Consider the following 18,783-nt stretch of genomic DNA (forward strand, 5'->3'; position numbering starts at 1 on the left):
GGTGAGCTACTTACGAGCATCAAGTCCAAACGGCCTCATGTCTTATCAGAAGGCGCAAATTAACATTGAAGTATTCCTTCCCAAAAAGTCTAAAGAGTCTTACAACACATTGTTGTACATGCTGGAAACAAGTTAAACAGAAGAGGCTGATGGACTAGGAGTATGCGCAGGCACATACCGAGGGCGTAGAGAATGACTGCTGCCTCCTCGGACCACAGCAGCCCGGCCGCGGTGACCTCCCGGGGGCTCGCATCTGTCTTCACGCCAAGGAACACGTGCGTGAAGCACGTCTTCAGCACCTCCACACGCTCTTCAGGGCTGAGGGGTGGAGGTAGCTTGCTGCGACCGGTCAAGGAACATACCACACGGCCTGTGCATAGCCTTGCAAACAGCACACACTCGCACCGTTCCACTGGGCTGCGCAGTCGTGACTCAACTAGAGCCATCTCTCAAATACTATATGGTAATGACCAGTCTAACTGAACAAAGTTCTCTCTCACAACTTGTTTCCAGCCAGTAAGGTAGGTCCCGGCAATGACATCACACATCAGCTAACCAGTTCATCACAGAAACATAAAAAAAAAACCTGTAAGCATGTGCACTGCAAGCCTATGCTAACACAATTTGGAGGGGAACTGACAACTGTTGCCCAACAGTGAAAATACATTGATCTGTGAGTTGCCTGAAAAGGGAAATTTCATAGTATCAATAAATAATGAATTCACCAGTAAAAACAGTGATATATTATTTTTTTTTTTCTATTTTTATACTATGGAACTTAGGAAAATAAAAAATATTAAATATATATGCTTTAGTCCAAAAATTATAATGTGTCTGTTGGAGTGTAGTGGCATGTACTCACTACCAAGAGACTTCAATTTTGCTATCTAGTAAAGCACCGGAAACATAAGAACTTGGACTAGTTATGGTACTAGAAGTCGGGCGAGGATTCTAATTTGACTATGTATTATTTCAAGGTCAAAGCACAAACATGGATTTCTAAAACATGACAAGAATTTACTATACAAAATGCTTGAACATGGTTCATAGCCGCAATCGTGAAAAACAACATTAACGGACAAAACATTTTTTGTTAGTTTCAACTCAATCTTACAGAACAAGGCAAAACATTTATGTTAATGATGTACCAATTTTTAAGTTAATAATAAAATTTGGAATTCATAAGCAAACATGACCACAGCGGAGAGTCACAAACACGATTGAGCGCAAGTGGTTCAACAAGTTGAGTTGCCCTTGGGCATAGAAAAGAGCGTCATACTAGTGATGGAAATATCTGAACAGCATGTTCAAGTAACAATACATGCAAATAGCCATACTACAAGTCAAACGACACAATGAAAGAGATTATAATTTGAACTCTAAATCAATAAACATAGGAATAATAAATCAGACCGGCCAGACTAAAAGATGACCTGACTTTAATATTCACATAACACTATTTAAAATACAAATTCTGAAGATAGCCTATTTGCCGAAAATATTTGCCGAAGTTCTAAATTTACCTTTAATGTTTGATTTGAGATAAACAGTCTTCACTGAAGGAAAAGATTAGCAGAAAGTTTATGAATATTTATTATTTTATATTTCTCACAGAAAACATAGTTCTGTCCCCCATAACATCACTTTTTCCATGCTCGTAAATAATGTTAATAATTTTAATGATACTGAAAACGTTCTAAAAAACTCATATAAATAACATCTCACAAATAAGTCCCGCAGTCGGTTGGCATTGTTGGTACAACCAAGGACAAATGTGTCCTTTGGCTGGCAGCTAAAAATCATCCAAAACCAATCATGAGGGGGATCGTTGACTGTGGTTGAAAAAATTCTACTTAATAGTTCCGAAAAGATTTATTTCCATCGTTGGCAGGTCCACATGAACTATTGCAAAATGTGACCTACATAGAACACATCAAACAGAGAACAAAAAAGGGATGCAACTACGTCTAACTACGTAGGGGGAGGTAGCTGCCTGGCTTTGTCAACCAATCACAATACAGCTTCTCTATGCTGTTCCACGTAAAAAAGTCTGTAAACTGGATAAAATGATAAAAAAATTATTGGAAATCCTTCTTTACAATTATTAGAACTCAAAATATTATTTTCAAAGATTTATTTCTTTGTTTTTTCTGTTTGTTCCAGCATCAATTGAAAACAACCTGACAGATCTTGATACAACATTTTTCATTAGTAAGATCTTTGGCTAACTTAAATAATATATATATATATATGTATATTGACACAAACCTAAAAATGAGATAACTTAGTAAGATTAGAGACCTGGTGAATGCTTTCTTTGTTTTTTAAATAAGACTATCTAGACGTTAGGGAACAACACGGCCAGCAAGGCAGTAATGATGACGAAATACATGGTTGTACACAGATGGGGAAGGGAAGGCGAACAGTTGCATAATGAATATTTGTGAACGGTAGCATAACACATCAGCGGCGAAAAAAAGTATGTTTGCCACGCGTGGCTAGCAGAGCAGAGGAGGAGTAGGGGGAAATTATGTAGGAGGTGACAGAGACAGCCAGGAAATAGAGGGTGCACACTGACAGAGAATCAGCAACGCGGAATGTTCAAAATCAACTCACAGAAATAATTCTCGCTGTTGTGATAAACAAACATCAACTCGGTCAGACAGGGCTTTTTAAAGCCCCGGTAATTTGTCAGGGAGTCTGTCAGTCAGTGGGAAGTCACGGTACATCGCAGCCCGGAACTATGAACATTGAATCACCAGACACAATGGTTCACTAGAAAAATGAGAAATTTTGAACTTTACTGCACCGAAACCTCCCTAAGGAGCTAATTTATTTTCAGAGAATTTGTGACGAGTTAGTCAGTGAGAGGTATATATGTGTGTGTATGTGTATCTATATACACACACACACACACACATATATACACATACACACACACACACATAATTTTATCTCTTGTCTGTGTTTCAAAATATCTTCCTTGTAACATTATCTGAACTGCCTGGGAGACACATTGCACTAATAAGAAATTTACATCAACTTAGTAGTTTTTCTAAAGATATGCAGTACCTGTTTCAAATAATCATGTTAAAAACACAGCTCATATGCATCTCAGGCTCCAAAACAAAAAAAAAATTATTTTGGTAGTAATTATAACCTCAAAATTGTAAAGTGAATACACTAACAGCTGTTTTGCAGCACACCAATATAGGTTCTTCAAGAATAACGAACAGTAGTGAAGGGTTTAGAAAAATGAGTGGGTGAAAGTTATTCTGTTGAGAGGAAATTTGGGTGGAAGGGGGAGGAAGGGAAAATTGCTTTTACTGTGAAGGAAAATCAAAATTAAGGTTGGCCTCTATTCAGGCAAATATGAAATTAAAGAATAAATAAATATGTTAGTGTTAATAACAAATATCAATAATATTGTTACGATATGGGGTTCATAAAGGGATAGCCCTTTTATAGATTTTTATCACACACAGTTTTATTCATTGCCACTACTTATGTCACTTACATATAATATTCAATTACAATTAAAGAAATGTTGCTTCCCCAGTCACTCGTTTCTTACAATCCACAATCCTCGCTGGGCCGCACCTCTGGCACAACTCTCGCCGCAGCACCCCTCGTGGATCTCAGCCATGAGACTACGTCGCCGCACTCCGCCGCGCCCGCGACACTATCGCCCAGAACTGAACTCTCTGCCCTGGAACCTTCGTCCAGGGACTTCGCCGCTCTATCGCCCGGAAAATCTGCCGCTGGAAACTCCCGACTCCACTGAACTCACTCCCTGCCCCGGAACCTTAGTCCAAGGACTTCGCCACTCTGCCGCACCCGCGGCACTATCGCCCCGGAAACTCCGCCGCGGGAGAACTCCCGACTGAACTCTCCCTCCGAGGCTGGTGTCCTCGTCTTATATATCACAGACGCCATTTCTCGAATGCACGACCGCGGCTGGGGCCTGTCGCGTCATTCCGCGCCGACCCAACGGCAGAAATCTCTCGAAACATGTGTCGGCGACTGCCAGGTGGCGCGCAGGACTCTCCAGATGTGAGGTGTCAGGTGTCTTAGCTATCAGCGCCGTGCGGGGAGCGGAGGGCTGGAGGGAGGGGAAGCGGTGACCCAGGTGCATGCAGCACGTCTCATGTTGCAGCGGCCACCTGTCAGCCAGCTAGCGCTGCACCTGTGCGTGACACGGCCTTGCTCACGTTCGTAACAATATATTTCACAAAAGGATATTAAAAATTATTAAATGCCTGGATCTTTGGTTGATATTCCATTCTGTCCATTCTGTCCATTCTGTCAGTTCCTGAGATATCTATAGGCCTGTCCTGGTTCTTAACACAACATCCTGAAAATATTTTATTAGTCATTAGAAAAATTTTCATATATTTCCGTAAGATTAGTTAACTATCTTGCAAGAGGTTCAAAAAGAGAAACACTTTATTTTATCAATATTTGAAATGTGATGTGGAGGCGGGCCTGGAACTAATCTAACCTTCGTAAGTAATATTAGATGGATTGTTTGTTATATTTAATTTATGTGCAGACAGTCTTATTTAATCTATAAACATACATTCTTTAGTGGAACACTATAAGACATTGACGCAATTGTGTAAGTAGCCTAGCTGAGTTTGGTGGTAGTAGGGTTGTCAGTTCCTAGAAGAGATACGCGAGAGGGGTGAGTACTGTCATTGGCAGGAGGAGAAAAACATGTGACATCACAGAACCAGATAAGCTGGTGGAGTGGTGGACAAGACTTTGCACAGCTGGCAACTGAGGACAGATGATGGTGTAAGGTCACTTCGGAAACAGTGTACCAAAGGTTAAACTCGCTCATAAAGAGAGCAAGTTACTCAATGACAAGCACTGGAGGGCTCACGAGTTGACAGAGACGAGTGATTTGGTTGGTGACACTAGCCAATGAATGGTCTACATATTAACGGTCGCAGCAGTGAATGAGATAGCCAGACGGCTAGGATATACCGATGGTGACGGCTGTGTAAAGTACGTAAAATGTTTGTGCAGTGCAAAAAAAGTTCGCCGAAGAATAGGGTGAGGGTGGCAAAATGTAGCACGCCTGTTAACTACAAAAGATGATGATAACAACCAACTGTTGGTGGTTCCATGGTTTGCAGGACAAGCAAACCAGCTAGTAATGTGTCATTTGATAAACCAAGTAAGCAACCTGCAATATTGACAGTGTTCCAGAAATGACAACTTTTTACAGTCCTAACAGTAATCTACATGCAAACAGCAAGCTAGGGCATCTAGCATTGGTATCCCACTTGATCAATGTCCTTTAAATACTGTCCTTAAACTTTATTTTATTTCAGAAGAATTAGAATTGGCAACGAGCACGGAAGTAAAATGCAAGATGAAAACTTTTTGAAGTGAATCTTCTTCCATACCCATAACCCAGGCATTAGCTGGAAACTGGCTAACATTTGTAAATGCACACATTCAAGATTTTTTCTTAAGAGTGCGCGATACATGTGGTTCCGAGCAGCAAAATCGACGTTTGCGGTGGAGCAGATTCTGTAAATGCCATGACATAAATTGGATTTTGGTAAAATATTATTTACAGAGTAAGGATGGATCTTAAAATGTTATTACTCGAAATTTCGGTATGCGTCTTATTTTATTAACTAATTATTCCTAAAAACGGCGAAGTTTAGTAGACGAATGCTAGTATAATTTGATTGGAAATGGGAAACAAAATAATAATATTATACAACACATATGTGTGTATGAGTTAGAAACAGCAGGATGCATTTAGAAGCAATACCAGCTGAAAAATCTGTTCCGCCGTAACCTTTGTAATCGGTAGACGAAGAACGAATTTTACACATCGTAGTTCACGCGTCAACACACAGATGTCGGGCACTCCACACGCAGAGGTTCATTGCAGTAACACATAACAGATGTCGCACATGTCGGAGGTCGTCACTACTTGTTTTGTTGTATCGCGCTACCACGAAGCCACATTTTTAAATTGAAATAGGTGGGAAACGCTGCAATTGGTGGCAATAAGACGCGTTTTAAAAAGAATAGTGACAAAGGAAACTTGCTTCTTTCTGCAAGGCGGAAAAATAAAAGGTAACTTATTTTTAAATTGATGATATTAGTTTGTTTTTGATTCCAAAATATTTAAAACGAGTGTATAACACTTTCCATGTATCTGAATATTTCAAATAACAGCAGCGCAGAGACTGTAGCATCCGAGACCGGCCGCAGCGTGGGAAGGTATCGCGGGAGAGGGCGGGCGGCGCCGGGCTGGCGGGGCGGGCCAGTGCGCATTCCACGCACACGCTGCGGCCGGAGATTTTTGTTTCCTCGTTGCCCCGATTTTACAAAGGCAGCGATACGAATGCCATCCTTGGAACCGTGAGCCAAGGGCGCCCATACCCATGGGCAGGGTAGGGCCGTGGCCCCCCTGCCCCCAACATTTTGGAAGAGGAAAAAATGTGTGGGCTTTTGAGGATTTTTGGCAAATTGTGAGTAATTTTTGACACTTTTAGTCAATATTTGAAGGTCTGCCCCCCCCCCCTTACAAACTATCATATAGTCTGGGCCCCCCCTACAAACTGCCATATGGGCGCCCTTGCCGTGAGCATACGTTAAATCGTGGTTCTAGTATTATTAAAATGTAGAAACTAACAATTTCTAGTGTTGTCACAAAAAAACGAACTCTAAGCCAAATTTGTTGACACGAACTTGAACCGAACTATTTTAAATTTCGGTTCGAGTTAGAAATTTCGAACCTTCGTACACCCTTATGCAATACTACTCTTGAAATGTCACACGTGAATGGAAACTTATCAAATTACAATTATATCTCGCGTCTATTAAAAACATGAGTTTAAAGAATTTAAAACATTTATCCAGGATTCTTTTTGGTCATTACATATTTTGGATTGCTACATCTGGACACACACTAATGTTAATTGTTGCTGACATCTCATAACACAGTATAAACAAATACTAAATGTATATGTATATATATATATATGTATATATATATGTATATATATATATATATATGTATGTATATATATATGTATATACATATATATATGTATATACACACACACACACACACACACACACACACATATATATATATATATATATATATATATATATATATATATATATATATATATATATATATATACATATATATATATACGGCACAACTGCATTGCCAGTTCACTATCTATAGCCCGTCCCACTCTTAGATTGCAGTACACGGCTTACGGCGCGCGCTGTTGCCAAATCTCTAACACATTACGAATTTCAGGAGATGCGTGTATTTGTAATTCGGATCGAACAAGAAGCATTTTAAGAAATCATATCGTAATTAATAATATTTGATACTATTACACATATAAATTTGTAATAATGCCACTTTTATGTAAATTTCAAATAAAAACTACCTATTGTAGACGAAAATTTCTTATAGTTTTCTTTTATGTTCTAAAAATCCCATATATATGTGTGTGTGTGTGTGTGTGTATCATATTTTCATGGGCCCGATAAATGCCGTATTTTTGGACAAGTCATGTCCAAAAATGATAAATAAAATACGGTAATGGAAATTCTCGGTCGAGTAAGTTATGGGAAAAATCCGAATTGTTTCGAAATGGGGAAGATTTTTTGAAAAACAGAAAAATCGCAACAACTCCCATAATATGAATAATATTGAATCCGTTTTAACGTATGATAACTCGGAGTACCTAATACCGAAAAATGTTTTCTAAATAATTTTTTGATACGACCAGCCATAACTGCATGGGTTCGAAAAAAATTTTCACCGGACAAAAAAAACGTAACTGCCTTAGTAGACACCTTATCAAATCTCTATAAATTGTTTGTAAATATCATAATTATTTTCCAAAACTTTGTCTAAAACAATGTTTGATAAGATGCTTGGTGTTGAGAAGGATATAAAAATAATTCAAAATTTTGTACCATGATCGCTATTAAATTCCTTCGTATTTATTTCATACATTTTATATATTATGTTCAAGAATCGATTAAAATATTTTTGTTTATTAAGGAAGCAATGTATTTGAAAATTGCTTGTAGGACAGAACCCCACTTATCTAAACACACGACCCTGTTTCTTCTTACGACGGCAGCGCGCGCTCTTGTACTGATAAGACACATCTTTAACAGCTATTTCCACGGAAACTGTAGAAGCAATTGAGATGGAGTTGCTTTTAAAAACTAATTCAATTCATTGTGAACATTTTTCACGCTTTCGTCCCCCATCTATCTTTAATAGAAACAATTTTTTCCACTGGTCAACTTTTTGATGTGTCAGTTTGTGAGAAAATGCATTTCAATATATTAAAAAAACTATTGAAGTGAAACCTGTACAGTTTTTGTCTTAACATTTGTTCGGTGGCGTCCTAAGGCATTAATTTATTAATAAAAAAATCTGAATGAAATACACATCTAGGTTTTTTTTTTATGTGAACATATCGGAATACTTCAAAACAGTTCGTAGCGAATAAGTTATGTTTTTTTAATTTTTTCGGACACTTAAAATATTGTTAAGTATTCAAAATAAGCATTGCCTGATGCGTATTTCGATGCTATACAATATCTTGGTCCAAAAATTAAAATTTTAATTTCGTTTGATATTTGGCAACAATGCACGAAGAAACAAGGACAGTGCTAACGGCAATCGGCGTGTGTTAGAGAGAGAGAGAATGCGCCCATTTACTTCCACACTGCAATCTAGGAGTGGGATGCTCTATAGAACTAGCGGCCGGCCGAGGTCGACGTGCGACCTGAAAGATAAGGTGTAGCGCTGTAAGCAACTACCGCGTCTACCATAAAAGGCAAGTGAATGGGTGTTATGGGTTTGACATAGGGGAAAAAGGGAAGGGAGGAGGGCATTGTGTTGTGTTGTGAGGTTGTACGGGCCAGCAGATGTTTTCCTCATAACTGTAGTTCCGGATAACTGGATGTCGGATACACGGGGGAGGAGTACAGTTTAATAGAATATTATAATTACATCGTAAAATGTTATTGGTCCCGAAATGTTTGTACCACTACGCGGTGTAACATAGTTACACTTATTTGTAAGTGAGGAGTATTTCAAACTTTTGGGCACGGTAAACGAATCTTACGAGCTGATATAGCTTCAATTATTTAATGTGTACTACTTTTGGTGGTGAAGCCTTTTTGTACCCTTGTTCTGTGGAAAGAGATCTACAGAACTATCAGGAGATTGCCACTACTTTCGGGCAGCTGGAGGAATGTCTGCCCCAAGTGGTGTGGGTATGTACGTGTGAGGACGCCCAGTGACAACACGAAACGAAGCGCTGAATCTCAACAGTGGGCCGTCGACCTTGGGTAGCTAACACAAGCTGGCTGGTAGTATAGTTCTCTTGAAGAGGATCTCAACACGCGGCACCCATGAGTGCAACAAGTTATTTTTCAGCCTACTTCCTTCAAATTTTACAAATTACAATTCCCCCTCCCTCCGTTATTCATTGCGGTCATGGAATTTGGATTTTAATTTTAATTTTAAAAAGTACAACACTGCACTTTTTAATATTTCTATCTGAGAAATGTGCATATTAATGATGCTTACATTGCTTCAAAAGTTAATAAACATGGTACAATTTTCACTTTATCTGCAAAAGTTAATATAGTATTACTATTTTCACTACATGTGTTCTGTATTGTTATGTATCTATCTATGTGAAAATGTAAGATAATTTTTCGACCTTGAAATTATTCGCAAGAAATTTAAAAAAAAATCCTGTTCGATTCAAAATTTTCGACCACCAAAATACACTATTCGCACAACCCTATAATGTGATAGATTTGTGTAGTGAAATATGTGTACATGTGATTTGCATAAGTTTTCTTAACGCTACTACTACAATGATTTTTTAAAATTTAGTTTCGGCAAAGACAACTTTCCAAGAAAATGATAGAGAATGAAAAAAAAATAGCTATTGCCATAGGGAACGTAGAAAATGATACACCATATATTAGTGTCGTAGGGGACGGCGGCTGGAATAAGAGGATTGACTGACATAGTTTCGATTTAAGTGGAGTGGCGAGTTATCTTCCTGTTTACACCAATGCTTACTCTATAGTCTGTTGTTCATAAAATAATATATTTCAGTACTTATACCATCCAGTCAAAATGTGCATGTTAACTTTTTTTTCTTTTGAAGAATTGCATTATCAGAGCCGAAACAAACCAACTCTTGTACCTGGGAGTGAAAAGGAAGTATTGCTTCGCATGCGAATTTGCAAGACTCAAAGACAAAAAGGTGAATGAACATCTTTGCTTTAAAAACTATAGTGGTCCAAGCACTGTAATGGAACAAACTATACTAGTAGAAGGGTTCTGCGGGAGTGTTGAGCAGCACTTGTTAAAATACTTACTTTGGTGACGGAGATTCAGTGTTTACTCTAGAATAAAGCAGCGAGTTCCTTACGGAAGGGAAGTCATAAAAATTGAGTGTGCAAACCACATTGTAAAAAAACCATTTTCACAAATTTTCCAGAAATATGTAATTTCCACCATCTGCGCGTCGTTTGCTTGAATCAAGAATAGTAAGATTACAATCCGGCGCTAGAAAAGCAATCGGAATTGCTGGAACATCTCTTGTTGGTACATCTATCGTTCGATTGAAACTAGACATAAAAAATGGTCCTCATCATGTATTCGGTTGTCACGAAAACTGCCGTGTAGAATACTGAAAAAGAAAAAATACCAATGAAAATTTTGTGACATTTGTGAAAGAGTCGGGGATTATGGAAGCTATTGAATAGGCTCTTGATCCTATGGTAATGAAATCTGATAGACTCGTATTTAACAAAACTAAAAATCAGGTTGAGAGATATATGAGTATGTTAGCTAAGTTTCAGGTGGAAAACGGGTAAACTTTGCTAAAAGAGGCTCTTATCACGCTCGTTGTATGGGAGCTGGACTGGCCCATGTCAGAGGTCCTAGGTGGCTCTTCATCCCATGGAAAAACAAATTTGGTCGAAGCCCAGGAAAATACTTCCAAACGAGTTTTAAAAATTATCTGTCTCCAGTATGAAGATGGCCCCACAAATAAAAAGAGACAACCAAACAACACTCCTGGTCCTGATTTGGAGTATGGTCCAAGTGCTGAAGACATTTTGTGTCCTGAAGACGTGTTGAGTCCTGAAGAACTTGATACAAAGATGAAGTTTATCCTCGAAAACCTGAATCGGGATGCAACAACATTAAAAAATATTCATGAGTTGGAAAGAAGGAAGTACTGTTGGTCAACACGAGAACACTAAATGGAGGGATGCTTCTATGAACAGACTTACAGCATATAGTTTCGGTTTTGTGGTAAAAATAACACATACATCCTGCCACTGTCTAGTAAAATAAATTTTGTATCACAGGGAGATAAATTCCAAAGCCGTTCAGTTTGGACGAGTTAACGAAAATTTGGCTAAGAATATGTATTCCAAACTAAAAAATGTCGAAGTCGAAGATTGTGGCTTCTTTTTGTACACCCAAGCTTTTCATTTCACGGAATATCTCCAGATGTACTAGTGGCAGACGATGGTTTGCTGGAAGTTAAATGCTTATTTTCAGCGGAGATGATAAATTAAAGGACTATATTTCAAAAAAGAAAAAAAACGTGTATCGAAGAAAAACTTGGAGAATTGCATCTAAAGAAAACCCACCTTTTTTTTTTAACCAGATTCAAGGTCAACTTGGCGTCTGCAGTAGAAATTATTACGACTTTGTAGTTCATACGAAAAATGATTTCCAAGTTGAAAGAATTTTGTTCGACAAAGAAATTTGGGAAAAACTCATGCTGTCAAAGCTACAACAGTTTTTTGCGGAGTGCTTACTTCCAGAGATAGCAGATCCATTAAATACCCGAAGACTAAATGCGCGAGAGCCTGACTTTGTAAAAGAAGCTCAAAAATCACTAAAGAAAAACAAAACAGATTACTTCAGTTTTGGTTTCCTAAATGTTATGCATGTTTTCTTCTGTTTTTGACACAGTCCTAATATAACAGTGTAGATAATATTATGATCATATTTTGTATGTAAAAGCAATAAGATTTTTTTTTTTTTAGAATTTGGGTTATCAAACACATATTTTATGTTTATTAGTAGATTAAATTCGAACTTATTATAAATTTATATAGACACCTCTTTTACTTATGTGTATCGTAGCAGTGAAAGTGCTTGAAAGACTATAATTTCTCTGTTTAAAAACTATGTCAACATGTTTATTTCATTCTTTAATGTTATGCTAAATTATATGTAATTAATATATTTATTTAAATAGTACACATATTGTATAAATTTTTTAATGGTGTCTTTCAATGGTATCATTAATGTACATACATAAAAACTATCTTTGTGAACTCTCTGTTTAATTACACAAAAAACTCTGGCTAGAGTATCATTGTTTAATACAGCATTAAATTTTGTATAGTGTTTGTTCCTGTACATTTCAGGAAGTATTTAAGACATTACTTTATTAAAGTATTTAGTACAATTAAAATAAGTTATTTCTTATCGAGTGAAAGGTTTTTTAATCGATTAGAGCTATAATACTGGGAATTATTTTTTTTATTGTTTTCGGTTTATGCTCGAAATTAGACCACAAAATCATACCCGGGCCGAGATTATACATCAGAATCTCTCGCTATAAGCCACTCTTCAAATAGTAACTAAATCCCAAATAAATAAATTGTTTCAGCGAAGAAATTGTAGTTGACAACTGTTTAATTGAAAAGGTATGTAAAATAACACGTGCACATATAACGCGCACAGCATGTGAAGGCCGTGGATCCCGGCGGAGGAAACATATCGGGTGGCAGGGAGGCAGATAACCAAGGCACTGCGACAGCGGCCAGCGCGCGACTGACGACTTGGCAACCCCGCGCGCGGAGTAAGCCTCGCCGCAGCCGAGCGCTGCACATTCGCATCACAAGCGCGCTCTACCGGATAACGACTGACAGGACTGGCTCTTGTATCCCGTTAACGACACATATAATTTAGTCTAATATTTGCCGCAATATAGATACACTACTTAAAATATAACAAGACTCGCTGGAAAAGGTTTGAAACCCAGGCCACCGCGAATGCGAGTTCAGTAATTGTACCTTCAGAGGTAGTATATAGGTGGGTAGTTACCACGACCATGTTCTACGTTATATGAGAAGAGACATACGTTTTCTTTCTGTAGCGAAAAGTTGGCTCAATTTCAAAATAACACAATGATTATATAGTGAACTGTCGTTCAATTTCGAAAAACCGATATGGTAATATTTGTATTCAGAAATAACTTCCATTGAGATAAAGTCCATGTCCGAATTTTGACGTTCACTTTTTAAAAAGTTTCTGGCAGTCCAATAGTTTTCTGGTAAAATAAGATCTTTGCAATCCTGTTTCCGAGACCTTTCTTACAAGCTAAACATCAAAATTCGGACAATGAAATAGATTATAGTAGTTCTGTTTAAATTATGATTACCAGTTGTGATTGCAATAATAATTTACGTGTAATATACTGTAATGCTAGTAACATTCACTTTTAAGTTCACTTAATTGGTTACGGAGCAAATATTATGTTGATCGATAAAAAAAGGTATACTTAATTATACACAACATACATTTATGAAAGTTAAATTAAAGTAAAATTAAAGTATGGACATTTGGATTTAAATAAAATATAGAAACTAGTATCTAGGTCCATTGCGGGAAAAAAAAAAAAGACAAATTCTTGTTTGACTTTTCAATCAAAAACGTAGATTACACGGACTTCATGTTTTTTTTAAACTTTGAAACGAAATTTGGAGAAACAATAAGCAAATGTTCATGTAGAAAATAGTACACTAGCAAACTGATTAGGATGATATTTCCTGGAGTAGTTCAGCTTCATTTGCCTGAGCCAGTGCCTAGTAATTCGGGTCAGCCAGACAACGCTGACCAGACAGCGGAAAACTGTTTCAGCCTATCAGGACGCGCCATTGGTATGCCACCTCGCGCGATAAGAGCCGAAAAAGTTGAGGTCAAGCCAATATTTTGTAATGCGGAAAGTGCAGAGATTGCCGATTTTTCAGAGTTTAATATGCTGTTATTTTCTCGAACTATTAACAAATTATATTGTGTTTTATTCTCTACAAATCAACGGTACATTTGTTACAAAACACGAGTCAGAAACGTCAAGTGTATTAAAAAAAGTATAAATAAGAAGTTTCGTTCTGCAGTTGTCAGGCAGATGACAATACTATTCTATTAGGTATGTAGGGTAGACTTGTATCTAAAGTTCTATTTTTTTTTGTTTCGCTTTGTAATATTTTATGTACCAGAACTGTTGTACGGTTTTTATTTAAACGAAGTGGTGTATCACACAGTAACATCCACGAAGCGTAAAGAAGGTTATAAAATGGACGCCGAAAGAGGTAAGCATAAAATCGGCGTTCCTTTAATCTTTAAAAAAAAAAAAATTTTCTATCCGCTCTGTCTGGTTATGTGTGAAACGGGCGTGATTGTCCAGTGTCGTGTCTTCTCTTGTGCTTCAGCACACATCACAAAGCCGCTGCTTCAGGTGACTCATCCCACTCCTATCAGCCGTCTTTCATTCTTCTTTCTATCTCACTCCACTCCATCCCCCCTCCACACCGTTTTCCTACTAGTTCGCGGGATGTCCGCATGGATACACTACGTACGCTCGTGGCGGCCGAACGAGACGCTATCCTACGAGGAAAGAATGAACCACTTCAACTGACCGCGCGCGAGAAAATATTATCTCCCACGCACTCTTAAAGACTGTTGTGCCGGAAATTAGGCATTTCGTCACTTTTTTTTATGTTCCTATAACTAAAAATTTTTTTTTGGAAATCTTATTTTTTTAATTTATCTGGTTGTTAAGGGGGTGAGTTACTTTTTGTTAGGCCAGTGTACGCCACGTGTTTAAACTTTGTGCCAGTGGACCGAAGCCCCTTTTCCCAGGGGCCTATCTGATATCTTGCTGTCTAATGTGGAAGTGGGCAGCCCGGATGAAATTTCTCTCGCCTGCAGTCACGTCCCGAGTTTGTAATTTTATTTCTCTTCATGACCAAAATTGCATAGAGCAGCTTGTGGGCTGCAAGCTGCTACTTCTTACAGGCTTGCTGAGAATTGCAAGTCTCGTCACGAATGGGTCTCCAGTGGACCTGCGTTCCCACCTTAGTGGCTATTTCTGCCCCCCTTCCTCCCTCTCCACCTCACCTTAGTTCTGAGAAATCAAGTCGGGAGCAGTGACCTGACGTGAACTTAGCCAAGACCATGGCCAGCTTCAAGGACCTTCTCCCTGGTCCGACAGAGACGTCCACGACATCTAGCGGCAGAAAAAGTAACAGCGGGCCTGGTCGCCAGCGTGCAGAGCTCACCCTCATGACACCTGGTGGCAAGTCAGCTCACCGCCTCAGTTAGTTCCCCGTTACGCCGCTAGAAAGCAGCGCCACGGCGCCATAAGGCACTATGCTTTCTTCTCGCGGCCTGTAGAGTGTCGATTGTTTGTTGCATTCTGTACTTGCCGGTAGAGAGCGCGCATGTCGTTTGTTGTCACGCCCGCCTCGGGCACCTCCGCATGTTTTCGGCATAGAACCGAACCTTCCCCCTCCTTCTCCCTAGGGGCCTTAGCGCCCCATTTAATTACGAGCTGTGTCCGCCATCGCGGCCACTCAGTACTCTGACCTCGGCTACTGACCACGTCTTCTCTGCGTCCTCTGCGCTAAGAGGCTTTTCGCGGGATCGGCGATTTCGGTTGCATAAAAGATGTAGTCAGTTGCTTAAGGTATGTGATCCCATTTGTACAGTAGCCAGGCAGATAAAGTTTTTAGAAAAAGTCATGTGTAGTTAAATTTTTTTTTTTTTTAATTCTTTAAAAATAAGGTTTCCTAACGCGCATCCGCGATTTCTCGGTGCGCGTCATCCTAATGTCGGCGCGAGACACCTCGTAGGCCCTATTTCCACACCCTGTTTGACAGGGTGAAAGTTTCTGGGGAGAGAAATTGCTCCCCGCATGATCTTCGGGACCTCCAGCTGATTTCCCCCTTTAGAAGAATTTTCCTCTCGGTCCGACGTCATCCTGGGAAGACCCGGGTGATATGAGCTATATATATTTTCCGCTTGCATAGAAGGAACTAAATTCATCAAAAAGATACCAGCGAGCAGTGCTTTAAGAACGTAATCCTCAAGAACACGTAAATACAAGAAAACTAATAATATATGTAATCGTTGGGAGAATCAAATTTTGGTGTTATACCTGAAATTTTGTTAATGTAATCATTTTGTTACGTTGTATGTTTTTTCCTGGCTAAGCACACAGAGAAACGTAACAAAACAAAGACAAACTATGTTCCTTAGGGATTTTTCATTACGATGGTTCTACGTTATTTGGAAATAGAAGAGTTTATTAAAATATCTTTATTTATTTCTTTTAAAAAAAATGTTTTTTCTCATCGTTACATGGCCTCAGTACACAATTTTACAAATGAATTAAGATAGAAAAATTCATTACTTGCACAGTTTTTTGTCTTTTCATATATCAATTTTTATGATGTCCAAATACATACCACAGCACCGTACATCTTGCCGTTGATGGTCGAGGAGTCTTGTCACTCGCCAAAGAAAAAAAACTTAGTAATGTCCCGTGGTTAATTAATTACAAAACTCAAGGCACCGTCGATCGCGGACCGTAATCCCACGAAGTCGGGCCGATGCCGACGCCTAGGGCCTAAATTTCTAATACATTTGTCCGAAAAATCAAGAACTTAAGTTAAAAAAATACGGCCTGGCCCCAGCCCCTAGGCGTTAAATTATCTCTTAGTAATTTTCCATTTGTCTTGCGACTTGCCGACGACGCGACCGAGTTCGGCGACGATCGAGCAACAAGTGACTTGGTCGACGAGATTACCTTCCCTTGCAAAGGTGAAAACAAGGGAAGCAACCCCGTGGACCAACTGACCAATCAGCGCACATATAATTCCAAAACATGACCATATAAGGAAATTCGGATGGGCGCATCCTTCCATGCCAGGGCTCGCCCTGATTGGCTGGCTAGTGGTAGCCTCCAGAGACCCTTCCAGACGGTCGCTACAGCTGTGCGTACAACGTGACGCGTAACTCCCAAACACGCATTTACAAAGTGAAAAATAACTTTCTGGCGCCAGAGTGTCGCGCCTGTTCGCTCTTCCTTCTGTACCTTCCAGACTATTCTCAAAATATTACACTAGTAATATCCAATAGAATATAAAATTACCCAAAAAATTCAAATACAATGTTCAAAATTTAGTAAACAAAGTTGAAATTCATACCATATTAAAAACTTTTGTTAAAAATGATGTCCTGTAAAATTATAATCTATACTGCTTTAAAACCAAACAATTACTGAAATTAATTATCAAATATCAAAATTAATTATTATGAACTGGAGTTAACCCTCAAATTAATAATTAAGTATCTCAAGGAAATAAGTATTTTAAGGCTTTCCATGTAATTTAACCAAAATAATTAATAACAATTCTTAACAGCTCTGAACAATTACCCTTATCTACATATTAAATAATTATTATCTTTTATATCAAAGTTATTCTTAATCAATATTCTTATGACCCAAAAAAATATATATGTATAACATACTCATTGTGCAATGCTACAATTTGTTCGTTAAGGTGTAATATGTATTGTTTTAAATAATGTAGGGGCACCCCCTTAACTTTGTTAATTACTAAGATTTTTATTATCATGTCGAAATAATGCTAAAACAAAACCTCTTAAAAATAAACCCAGGAAAACCTATAGACCAAGCTGTTTATATAGCGTATTTATTTATCATATACCTTCTTCTACATAACGATCCACGAACTCCCAAGTTACTAGTGTGCAGGGAGTGTAAATTTTGTCTTGTTCACCGCCTCGTGTCCCCTCTGGTAATTAATTTTAATTTTCTTAATATTTTGCCCAGCTGTTTCCAAGGTGATTTTAATTAATTTAAAATAATATAATTTTTGGGCACGAGGGGGGTTACAATTTAGTATGTATTTTATTACTTTCTTTTAAAGAGTGATTTTAATATGCATTTAAGTTTAAATCTTACAGGTCCCTAACCTTACAATGTAATAAAATATGTACTATAATTCATAATTATATTTAATAGTGTATTAAAAGGTTACAAAAATACACAAGTTGAATTTCCAACTGTGTGTGTATATATATTTTTTTCAGTATGTGATAAAACCATCACGTTTTAATGTATTTCAATGATATTGAAAATTAGTGAATTTAGATGAGGTAATGCAACCGATTATTTACCATTCGTCATCAAAAAAATGTTTTTGAGAATCAAGGAAAATAGCTGGGGTTACTGGTTATTTCTCATAAAATATAAACACAAGGAGCTTCACCATGAGTTGCCAGGTGTCGTGCAACATGCACCGGGGCAGGTGACGAGACACAAGGATACACGAGTGCCGTGAGCACCTGCAGCGCGCTGGGGTAGGTGCTCGGTCCCAGTGCCAACTGCTCCAGTACCAGCTGGAGCACTTGGGCCCGTCCGTGCAGTGCGATCTGCAGACTGTTCCTGTTGGGGTGGAAGGCCTCCACCACGCTGCCCAGCGCACCCAGAGCCACCGCCGTGCCCTGCGCATCCTGCAGCACACGGCTGTTGTGTGTGCCACGCTCGCACCACCAGGACTGCCAGTCACACGCTTGCACTCATGCAGGGCGGGTAGCGTACGTAATGGTGGAACATT

General features: G+C 38.6%; 1 protein-coding gene across 4 annotated transcripts in view; it reads right to left on the minus strand.

Annotated features, from left to right (window-relative positions):
- LOC134536695 (maestro heat-like repeat-containing protein family member 1) overlaps positions 1 to 18,783 on the minus strand; it is a 178,667-nt gene that overhangs the window by 51,193 nt on the left and 108,691 nt on the right. For all 4 annotated transcript variants that reach the window (XM_063376555.1, XM_063376556.1, XM_063376557.1 and 1 more), the window contains exons 14-15: positions 18,495 to 18,679; positions 179 to 339 (exon numbers count right to left, since the gene is read on the minus strand). In XM_063376555.1, coding sequence (XP_063232625.1) covers positions 179 to 339; positions 18,495 to 18,679 — 346 coding nt within the window. The remainder of the gene's footprint in view (positions 1 to 178; positions 340 to 18,494; positions 18,680 to 18,783) is intronic.

The sequence above is a fragment of the Bacillus rossius genome, chromosome 11, assembly GCF_032445375.1.
Source record: "Bacillus rossius redtenbacheri isolate Brsri chromosome 11, Brsri_v3, whole genome shotgun sequence".
NCBI classification, from domain to species: Eukaryota; Metazoa; Arthropoda; class Insecta; order Phasmatodea; family Bacillidae; genus Bacillus; species Bacillus rossius.